A 12,593-nucleotide genomic window follows, 5' to 3' on the forward strand; every position below is an offset into this window, starting at 1 on the left:
AGAGACCCTCTTTTGTATGTGCAGTTTTGTGCATTTCATAGTACAGACAATGTTTCTTTAAAAAAAAGTCTGCATCTGCAAATCCCATTAGATGCGGATATAAGGTTACTGATGATTAATAGTAGCCCTGGTTTGCTTTGGTTGGAGGGATGCAATGTGTGTCGTTAACCCCTCCCTCCCCTCTCTCACATTTCACTTCACAAACTTGTCACTCTCTCTCCCTGCATAGTATTTAAACAGTGGAACCCCTTTGGATATACATACAGTACAACACTCTTTTCAGGCACAGCTTGCTGAACACTATAAGCCTGTCAGACTGGCCGGCACACGTGTAGTGTGAAGATGCTAGTGTCTTAAATGAAGGTCTGGGCTTTGAATATTTTTGTTTTTGGTGCGAAAGACATTTAAAAAGTCGCTGTAGGAGACATTTTTGAAGCTCTTGGAAGTGCAGGCAAAGCACATTTTTTTGGTGGCCTGACACAAGCAACTGACGTATCTATGGATCCATCAGCAAGTAGCTGTATGAGAAATAGCCACACAGGTGCCCCACTTTGGGGTTGCATGAGGAGTCCCCAAGGAGAACTAAGTTCAGCTTCTCCACTGCACCCTTACCAGCAAGTATCGTTCTTTCACCAGAAGCCGGACTATGCGGCATATTCAGATTTCTCGGCGTCATGCCTAGCGACTGCACCCCACAGCTTCCCCCGTGAGGAGAGGTTGTACGCAGAACAGCACCACACATTTCATCATTCAGATTGGCACTTTCCAGCCACCGAAGCCCGAAGACGACTAAACCCCGAGCTGGGCTTGAGCTCTGGAGAAATAGAAAGCAGTAGTCCAAATTTGGTTGACGGTTCTGGCTGCATCAATGAAGATTATGGGGTGTCAGGTGGCGCGTCTCAGGAGACAGAAAAAAAGACTTTAAAGCGAAAAAAAGACACTGCAGGTATGTAGTAATAAAGTATTTCTTGTTTTCACATTTCTTCATGTTTACACGTGAAATCTGCTACTATTTGTTTCACCTTTTTGCTCAAATATACTTCATCATGCTATATATTCAAATAGCTATATCCTAAGTGACTGTTGAACTGTATCGCTGCCAAGGGAATCGCCAGGTTTGGATATCAGTAAATGGGTTTGCGCAGGTGTTTCATTAAAGATCTAAAGAAAAGAATTTAGATTTACACCATATTTGGACATGACTCATTGCATTGAAAGTGGTGCATCTTTATAGGATTGTATTGAAGTTTGTTATAAAAGTAACAGAGGGTTTTGAGTATAGGCTAGGAAAGATCAGTATACCGTTTAATATGTTACATTTGTAACTTTATTTTATTTATGATTATTTTGTAGGAAACATATTAAGGCATATAAGAAGAAATGTATGTATACTGCATATGTAATGTAAAATACCATGCATTACATGTATCCATGTGTTGTCAATCAGTTGTGTGTGAAATCTGCATAACACAGATGAGTTGTGACTCTCACATGACATACACGTGACAGAGTCATACATGTGGCATGCAGTATACCTATACATACTGTATTATTTTGCTGTAGTACAGAATGCAAAGTTACCATGACCAAATAGCATATATAATGCAAGACAACAACTTACAGTGTAAAAAGATCACTACAAATTTGTACAGTAAAGCTACATATAAAATGCAATTTTTTTATGCAAGTAAAAATGCACACCAAACATATATGTGTCTGAGAACCATTTGTTATGAATTATTACTTTCAATTTAACACACGTTTTAGAATTGACTGTAAAGATTTCAATAGCGTTGAAGCGCAACAGATGCACGGGACAAATGGAAAAAGTAACTTTTGAAGAATTGAACTGCATTCACTTGGAATAATGACTTTAGTGTTATATCAATTCTATATATACATATAGCATGTAAAATGCATAGGTTAAACGCAAGTGGGTATGTAATAGATATTTGCTTTTACAGGGGTCTATACCTTTCTGTAGCAAGCACCTGTTTATCACTCCACCATCAGTTTTATTTGTAGTTTCCTAATACTCATCCTGATGCTACATTAGCTAACAGCAGTGAGTGTAATGTGTATTATGTATTACTGTCCCATAAATGTATCTGTTATAATCAGACTGAGACCAGTATAGACTCAAAATCCCAAATTACCAGCTACCATTTGTATTCTCTGCCACATAATGTTAATATTTTTTATGTGATATAGCTAGCCATAAAGGTTGTATATAAAATATATGTAAGCATTTAAAATAATTTGGACATCACTGTAGTTTAACACTTTCTTTTGTATTAATATCTTAAATTAAAAATTACAGAGGCCCAACTTTTATTTGCTAAAGATGCAAATATAAAAAATTAAACTTAATTGATAAAATAAAACATAGCCTTGTTGGCTAAATATTACACTAAACAGTTATACGGCAATACTTAATGTAAACTTGGATTAGCGCACTTTGTAGTCCGGTGGAGGAAGGTGTCTAAGGGCCCAGGGCACCTGCACTATCTGCTCCTAATTGCACTGCACTTACACTTGGAACACTTTGATTAACAGTTATTAACGTATTATGTTTTACAATATTCGCACTATAGATTTGCGGCAATGTATTTAATTACTTTCACATACATTGTGCTTTTACCAACACATTTAACACATATATTACATGTTTAACTTTTGCTTAAGGAATTATTATTGTGTAAAATGAAGCAATCAATTATTATAAGTTTGTCATGTGTGCAGAGGTTAATAGGAAATAAACTGACACTTGAAAAAACATGCTGTCTCCACAGGCCATTAAACTCTTCTTGGTAAGAGCTGTTAGTCAAATCTGTGAACCTATTAAATCACTAAGGTGGACAGATCAAAGCTGACCCTATATCTACTGATAGCTATGCAAGAGGAAGTGAACTGAGATGGTGCATTCTGGGTAATGTTAGTTTAATTGTGTTCTGTATCCTTTACTCATACATACTCCTCCATACCCCTATTACTTTTCTTTTCCAGAGAAGGAAGTTATATGTCTCATGTAGCTGTGTCATAGCTGTGTGATCATTATTATTTTTTTAATTCCCAAGGGTCTATTTATTAAACGCCAATGCTAACTAATAATATGTCGCTTACTGCAGCGATACAGATTTTAGCAGCGCTGGAATCTAGTGAAAACCCTGAACCTCTGCGAGGGTTTCCTCTCCTTCACTGGGAGCCTAACACTGCTGCTATAGGGTCACAGTATAGAGTACACACATGGCCAGCTGGTGTGCATGTGACTAGTTGTTTGATCTGGTCTGGAAAAAGGTTCCATTGCCGGGTATATGGTGATACCATCTCAAGATGTTTTTACTAACTCAGCAAAAAAAGCAAAATGTTTTGCTGCTTTAAGCTTTCATCCCTCGTCTATGGCTAAATAAGTGAGCAACTTTTTGTTAACCTTTTGATAAATATACAAAAGTTGAGAAAAGTCTTAGATCATTTCTCGGTTTAGTAAATAGATCCCTTAATCAGAACTAATATTCAGATAAAAAAAATTAGATAGCAAATTATTGCTACGCTCTAATTTTCCCATTGTGTAGTTAGATATCGTCTATAAAAAGGTAAATGTGGACTGTGCACTATAGAAACATTAATATCAACTAATCAGGGGAGGGTTTAGAACGATGCAGACTAAGATGACTGCTGTAGGCAGCAAGATTAGGCAGCAGCACATTACAGTAAATTATTTATAAACGTTAACAATTATTAGCATTGAATAAGCTACATCTCCTTTGGACATATGTAAATTTATTAAAACTTCAACTTGTAGATATATAGTTCTAGTATATGTTCGAATGACAAACGATATATCGGTAGCGGACCGGCGTGTGTGAACACCTGATATGTCTGTGAAGGACGTCGTTCACAGACATATTTTAGTTCAACCGTGCAGCACAGCCGATACCGATATATCATGCAGATATATCGATACGTCTGGCTGTGTGTACAGGCGACCCACCAACTGCCCGCACACTGGCTGCAGAGACCGCCGACACTGACATCACAACTGGGAGGGAAAATTTAACTGCCCACCCAGTTGTGGTGACCTGACATATTGAGCTGCCGATAGGTGTGTATAGCTTACCAAATTGGCAGCTCATTTGGCGTGACAGCTGAACGGCCATATCGTCTGATAAGTGTGTACCCAGCTTTAGCAATAGCAACCAATCATGTTCTAGCTACTACTATACAATTTATATTGTAAATTCCAGAAAATGATAGCTACAATCTGATTGGTTGCATTGGCAACACCTACACTTTTCCTTTATAGAAGTGTTACAAAACCTAGCCCTTGGTGACAGCGCTAACTAAGCATCAATGACAATATTTACATATTATAGTTTGTGATACAAATCTTCAGATGGCGTTGGCCACTCTAGTCTATGGGCTACACTTCGTACAAATTACCAGGAATGGCTGCTAAACATGTGTGTTCAGCAGACCGCATATGCGTAGTAGCGCCATGGGATCCCCAGAGAAGTGAAATGATCGCATTAGCGACCATTTCACTTCTTACACATCGCAGGGATGAACTACTTTCGGACCTCCTGTCGCTGCATGTGTATATTAGTACATTCGGGAGAACAATAATTTTTTATTCCCACGAATAGTGGCGATAAGAAATTAAAACCATTGGGTATAAAACCAATATATTTGCCCCCTGCAATACAAAACATTGCAGAACATATGATGCAAGCTATATAACCACTGCTACACATGTAGTCATAATACCCACAAAAGCAGCAGCAAACGAACCTAAAGGTTAGCAGTAGGCAGGAAATAACATCATCTCCAAGTGTCCACTGTTAGACGGAAGACCCGGGTCTGGTGTGAAGGGCGATGACCCCAGAATATCCCGGGTCCATCAACCAGGTGTAAAAGGGGGTAAGTAATACAACGCTGGTTTCAAACCGTGTTCAGTGTCCAAGGTACCGGGCCAGGTTAAAGCTGGAGTTTATGCCTGAAAGTGGTATTAGGAAGGAATACATCTCATGTGATAAAATGTGACAGTAATAAATACACCTATGCACCAACTAAGGTGGTCTAGAAAATGTGAACTATCAGGGGTTCTTGAAGACTGTGTTAGATAATACTGGTATAAGTAAGGGAGAAAATAGCACATGAGAGGGCCCTGTTTGTCAGAGCTTGCAATCTAAATTGTAAAGGAAAAAATTAAAGGTGTCATATACAAAATTCATACAAAATATAATAGTGATAATTGAAAAGTACCACCCATTAGGAGTTACTATATTTACTAGCAAGTGTAGATGTGCAATCACCCAAGCAACCAATCAACAATTAGGTTTTGCTAATCTACCTTATGTTATTGACTGAAAGAAAATATCTGGTTGATAAGAGATATGCTGTCCATACACCTAGAGCTAAAACTCACCATCAGACAGACAGACCAATGACATCCACTGTCACATACGAACACCAATTATTGCATCTGTCACACATGCTGAAATATTTATCTTGCCCGACAGACAATAATTACAGGTCGGACGCGGCCATAGACTATCTAATTATCGGCCTGGTCAGGCAATAATCGGCTGATATTTACACAGTGTATGGCTGCCTTTACTTCATGTTTACATTTTACTACTAAACGTCTTTTATTGCTTTCTAGGGAATAAGCATACTTAAGCTGCAACAACACTTTTTTAAGTGTAAAGCTCTGTTAAAGTATATGTCCATATCCATAACCTGACTGCAAGGATTTGAATATAGCCATGTAGTGCATATCATTACTTTTTCTATAGCTTGTAAGCTCATCTGAGCAGAACCCTCTTCCCTTTGTCTTCTCTATATAATTATGCTAAATGCACACTGTAATTATGTATCTATTTGAATTTATATATTGCCTGTATTAGTCTGTAAATATGTATCCTGTTGTCGACTTTATACCATTGTACGGCGTTACAGACAGAGTGGGCAATTTAATTCTTTGTGGCAGCCACGTGTTGCCAACATTTGTCCCCTTTCTCCAGCAACTCGTTTAACCAACATTGCATATTTCCCATCATAGCGCATAGAGCTGTGCAGGAAGACTGTGGTTACTGTTTTGTATTCGTGCTCATCACTGAGAACTGAATCTCCCCCAAACTAGTGGCAACACTTGTTGGGGTGCTGCGGGTGTGGACTGCACCGGGTGTCACTCTCTGAAGGGGTGACACTAAAATGCCTGCTCCTCCTCACTGGGAGCCTGGCACTGCACATGTTATTGTGCAACACCCTGCACCAGGTTACTGAGGAGAAGTAAGGGAGAGTCTCTGGGGGTAGTCCAGCATCTCAAGGAGTGCTGGGCATGCACCAAGAGTGATGAAATGGGGGTGTGCAGTAAGGCCACACCCCTGCCCATGAGACCACACCCCATTTTTGTCCGCCATTGCCCCAAAACTGTTTATTTTTATCAAAAATACTGAAAATGCCATATAATATATATAATGTAGGGGGTTATGCTTCAAGCAGTGAAAAGAGTGAAGTTGCCCATAGCAACCAATCAGCTTTGAAGTAGCATTTATCAAGTACAGTCTACAAAATAATAGGTAGGAGCTGATTGGTTGCTATGGGCAACTTCTCCACTAGTCCACTTCTCCATGCTTTCACTGTTTCATACATAAATCCCATAATGAGAAATGTTTTTACAAAAAAACTAGGACCTTATTTATCAATGCTTCAGCCAATAAGCTCCAACTGTTTTAAACAGATGACAGTTTGGAGCTGATTGGCTGGTGCACCATTATCACACACAGCGAGTTTAATCACTCATTTTGAGTGATAAAACTCATTGATAAATAAGGCCCTTAGTCTCACAAAGAGAGAGAAAATGTCCTACTCCCAGGAAATGTGGATAGGGAAATGCAACTGAGCCCGTAATACGGGCTTTTTTTATATTTGCTTTATGTCAGGCTGCAAAGAAATATGTAACTAGGATGCTTTCTTCTAAATGTATAGCCACATTTAAGTGTCCAGATATTTACTAACGGTTAGTATTACTGGCTCACAGCACTGAGGTCTTAAGTTCCAATCCCAGCATGATCCTAACTGTGTGGCGTTTGTATACTCTCCCAGTGCTTGTGTAGGTTTCCGTTGGGTACTCAGGTTTCCTTCCACACTCCAAAAATATAGTGGTGTGTATGTATATGTATGTGTGCATGTGCTAGGGGACATAGGGCCTGATTCATCACGGATCACTATTGCGATCACGGCTGTGTAATCGCCCGCAGTTCTGCTGCAAAAATATGGTAATATTTGCAACCTCTCAGCCAGCATAGAGATGCTCACTACCGCTTTCTCACATCTGTAATACCTCGCAGTCCTCTGTACACATCGGTAACATCGGCCAGTCACGCAGAATTACAGCAGCCCCGACCTGTCTTAAAAATTGCAAGTCTCGTCGCACGCAGTGAGTACACAAGCTGCGTATGCCATCGCATACGGATAGGCAGGCCTGTGTTTCTCCGACCACTCCCCTGTCACCACCCCCCAAACGCTGATGTCCCGTCACGCACCCTGCGATGGCTTTCTAGGTGCGTGTGCGTGATTGCAGTGCGATCGCAATGTATATATATATATATACTGCTCACGTGTACTGCGGTGTATACGCATGCGCAGTACACACCATCGGCTGATCTGCGTACGCGGTTGTGATCCATGCTGAATCAGGCCCATAGATTGTAAGCTCCACTGGGGCAGGGACTGTTGTGAATGTGAATGTAAAGCTCAGCAGAATATGTGCGTGCTATATAAATAACTGCTAATAAATAAAATAGATAAAAGCTGCATGTAAGTTATACATTTTATAAAGATGAGACATTACTTATTGTCTTTCTGTTATGTAACCAGTGGTAGTAAAACCACCAATTATGCTGCTGCTAAATATATAAACATCTTGGTGCTATGCTTGAGTAAAAAGAGAATCTGCAAATGTATCATACAACGTAGCGGACTGCCAGTGTACCATATACTGTTTATATAAATATTATATATATGATTTTCTGCTTCGTCAGATACTATGAGTGCCTTATGGATACATGTTATCTATTATTAAAGTCAGTTATATATAACTGTGTAGTATGTCAGTATTATAAGACTGCCGATAAAAAAAAGTGTTTTAGGTCAACAAATCTTTAAAACTTGTGAATGTCCTTGAAAACTACAAATAAAAATAAAAACAAAAACAAGATTTATATGTGACTGAAAAAGCTTAAAACTATTGTAACTTGTGCTAAACCTAATGTCTGGCTTGTAGTGATATAGTGACAGGTAATAGGTTAAATGCATTTGATGTGTTTAATGACAGTAATATAGTTGCCATGTGTCTATTTAACATAAACATTATAAAAAGTGTGATACATATAATGTACAATTTATGTAAAGCAATATACTAATGTTGTAGTAAAGTCTACACGTCCGATATTTTTCATGATGCTTCACTAAACTACTAGCTCCCAATCAATCTTGCATGCTAAAACCTTGCACCAGCTCTTGGCTGGGTCCAATAAACTACTTGCAGTCAGAGAAAGTGACACAACATTAGTGTAACTAAGAACAGACATTACTTTCCCCGGATTTGCTTTATTACACTTGGTAAATCACAGATTATCATTAACAGGACTGTGTTAGCTTCATTTCACACAAGTGTCCTAATGGAGTTTAGTGACTTTGTGGGGCAGCTTCTTAACTATTTCCCAGAGAGCTCTGCAGTACTGCTGTAATACTGTATACAATAGATAATAATATGAATGTTTACATGGAACATCAATTATATGTACAGTGCCCCTGATTATTAGTATTACAGTAGAATGTTTGTGTTTTGTATTTTCTTAATCTTGAAAATATTTTATTAGTTATTTTGTATAGCAATGTTTTGATCAAAAAAATTACATTACAATTTCTTTTTTGTGCTACAAGTGCACATACATACATACATACATACATACATACATACATACATACATACATACATATATACACATTAGGGAGCAAAACATGAGATTTGTCATTTAAACCTTGCTGCAGATTTTTTACTAGACTAATTTGCAATTTAAACCTTTGTTATATGTTGTCCAATTCATTATTTAATAATTCATTAACATTTATTTAAGTAGCACACACATATTCTGCAGTGCTTTACAGAGAATAATTCAGTCAGTTCCTATGTAGTTCTTGCAATCTATATTCTCTATCACTTTGGCACACATACTTACTAGTGTTAATTTTATGTCTGAATCCAATTAACCTAACAGCATGCACCAGGAGGAAACCCACATATACACAGAAAGAACATGCAAACTCAACACAGAATGTACATTGGTAAGGAATTCAACTCATGGTGTCAGTGCTATGAGGCAGCAATGTTAAAAGTAACCTGACTGCCCTATAGAAGAGTGCCACACTATTTACTCTGCAAATTGGGTCCCATAGCAAAACCCTGTGGGTTAAAACCCGTTTGGCTACAATCTAATACTAAAAGCAGTTACTGTAGTACTGTAGCTTGGGCTGCTATCTCTATTTTAAAACCTGCCTCATTTAAAGTACTGCATGACGGGGCATGGTAGCCCCAAAACGTTGAAGTAAAAAACAGAATATATATATATATTAGTAATGTTTGCCAACATAAGACTTTCCCCTTACAGTACAGTCAGCAGTACAGATTGACTAAAGAGGGGGTTAATATTTCCAATACAGAAGTGGAGAATCACAGCGTGTGATCTAGAGCAGCCAAAAGGGCTGATGTTTGTTTGGAAAGTGAGTAAAAAACCCAAGGGGGACTGAGAATAGGATTGATAGGTGGCAAGGTAGGAGGAGGTGATAAACTGTTGTTTTCACAGCTTACAAGGTGCTAGGAAAACAGGAGGTTAGATAAAAGAAATGTGTAAGGGAACAGAATTTTCTGCATAGATAAACAGGGTTTGAAACCACTGCTAAAATATGTGTTATGTTACAATTTTCACACCAAGTGATTGTAGCATTGATTTCGTGCAAGTATTTTTTTCAAAGCGCTGTAACATTATGCATATATAATATAAACTAATAGCACATGGAACATTAGTTTTAGATATTAAGTATACAGGAACTATATGTAATGTGATTATATATATATATATATATATATATATATATATATCTCACATTGTTCAAATGTATCTAAACCAATAGGTGGGAAACATGGACCAGACTATGGGCCTGATTCAGAGCCGTTCGCTATTTGCGGTCGTTCGTTCAAAAACAAGGGGTGGCTATTCAAATGATCCGTTCGCAAATTGCAGTCTGTTCACACCTCTAAGTCTGAACGAGCGAGCAAAACATACGCTCGTTTATTTGTTCAAAACGCCCCCTGGCCGCTCGCACCATACGTCATGTCCGCTATTTATTAGATTAATCGAGTACATCGACCAGCGTATGAACTGCTCGCTATTCTTGTGGTTGGTTTTTGCTACCACAATCTTGCGAGCAGTTCTGGCTATAAAATAACCCAGTGACGTGGTCAATGACGCTGCTGTATTAATTATGCACACCCATAAAACGCCCGTTTTGACCTTTAAGCACGCCTGCGTTCGGATCTCCACTCCCCATTTTCAAGCACCTTCCCCTGTTACCACCCACATACGCCTCATTCTGTCACTCAAAATAGCAGGCATTCGCTATATTGCGAGCACATGAATTTTGGCCGCACTGACTGGTTTGCGCATGCGTATAACGATCCGTACGCATGCGCAGATGTGCGAACATCGCTCGGAACGAGCGTTCTGCCGCTAGCGAGTGGCTCTGAATGAGGGCCTATGTACTTACTTTGAAATTCAGATTTAGGACATACTCCTTGAAAGCCCCATGGATCCCCCGAATAAGTACCATAACACCACTGCTTATGTGATGATTGGCATAGCACAAGGGGTCAGATGGAGACATTTTCAGCACGCAGGCACAATATGTATATATGTGCATTTGGCGGACACTGTTTCTATACTTGCCTGTCATTTTTTGACACATGAGTTGGGACTGTAATATCTTTTTTGAGCTCATCTGTGCTCAAGCTATGTACTCTTGATGCAAAGTAATAACTAGCCCTCTTTCTGTTCCTATTAATCATTCTTCCCTTTAAAGAGGACATATCAACTACTCATTGTGAAGGCTGCCATTATACAGTATTATACTACATGGTATTTTATATTCTGCTTAAATATCCACTTGGAACTATTGACCTCACTGAGGCATAAGGCACAAACCACTCTCAGCCTTGCATTTAAATCTTTGTAAAAACAGACTTAATATTCTGCCTATTTGTGCACCAAAAAACTTCTCCCAAGCACCGTGCATTTGGATACCTTTATGCACCGTTAGGATGAGCATTGCATTATTATTATTATTATTATTATTATTATTATTATTACCATTTATTTATATAGAGCACACATATTCTGCAGCACTTTATAGAGAGAATATTTGTCCATTCACATCAGTCCCTGCCCCAGTGGAGCTTACAATCTATGTTCCCTATCACATGCACACACTAGGATTAATTTTGTTGGGAACAAATTAAGCTACCAGTATATTTTTGTAGTGTTGAAGGAAACCAGAGTACACGGAGGAAACCCACGCAAGCACAAGGAGAATATACAACTCCACACAGTTAGGTCCATAATGGAAATTGAACCCATGACCTTATTGCTGTGAGGCAGTAATACTAACCATTACACCGTCTGTGCTGCCCGACATTAACCTCAGAACTCACTGACCGGTGTAGAAATTAAATTCACTTAAATTACCTTATTTTAATTTGCACGTGTGTATGTGTGTGCAACATTTTATTGTAATATTGCATCAAAAGCACTAGTTACATTTGTCTTCTCAACTGATGAGTTTTCCTGGAACAGCCACCTTTTCTTCTTACAATACTTCTTCCCCTTTCATTCTTTGTTGTACCAAAGTTAACAGAATGAGTTGGTATACAGATGTGTCCTCACTTACTGGGTGTCTGTAAGCTTATGGCCCGAGATGCCCAGCGTGAATGAGACACTATGTGAGGAGAAGCGTACCTTATTTTTTTATTTTTGTGCCTTAGTCGCATCTCGGATGCAGCAAAAAGCTGCTCACAGTGTACCAGAGACGCTAGCCTGTGACTTTAACCACAAAGGAATTGCTTTTACCCACGTACAAAGTCGGAGATGGATGCACTAAGCAACTTAGAGCAAGGAAAAGCCACAGCAGCTGGCATCTGAGCTTTCTTAACACAGATTCAGACTCAGGTGCACACAGACAGATGTACAAATGCCGCACGTTAAATCGCATAATTAAAACACATAGAAGTGTCAAAATTATATTGCTAGCATACACCGGTATGCTAGCAATATAGTTTTGATGCTTCTATGTGTTTTAATTATCCGAATAAGACGCATTTTGAGCGACAAAGACGCTCGTCATGTCCGAGTCGCACAGGACCTGGTGAGCCAAGAAGGGCTATTTGGTGCAACTGAAGTAACAGTAAGAAATAATACATCTGTAGGTTACTAGAAGTGTTTAATCTAATTTGGGACAAAAAGGAAGTGCTGGGGTGA

At 38.8% G+C, this 12,593-nt stretch overlaps 1 protein-coding gene across 1 annotated transcript in view; it reads left to right on the plus strand.

Annotated features, from left to right (window-relative positions):
- The first annotated feature begins 245 nt into the window (after positions 1 to 245).
- Positions 246 to 12,593, plus strand: part of MEOX1 (mesenchyme homeobox 1) — a 51,968-nt gene continuing 39,620 nt past the window's right edge. The window contains exon 1 of the mRNA XM_088480833.1: positions 246 to 946. Coding sequence (XP_088336959.1) covers positions 499 to 946 — 448 coding nt within the window. The 5' untranslated portion in view covers positions 246 to 498. The remainder of the gene's footprint in view (positions 947 to 12,593) is intronic.

Source organism: Taudactylus pleione, unplaced genomic scaffold, assembly GCF_031769625.1.
Source record: "Taudactylus pleione unplaced genomic scaffold, aTauple2 ptg000256l, whole genome shotgun sequence".
Lineage (NCBI taxonomy): Eukaryota > Metazoa > Chordata > Amphibia > Anura > Myobatrachidae > Taudactylus > Taudactylus pleione.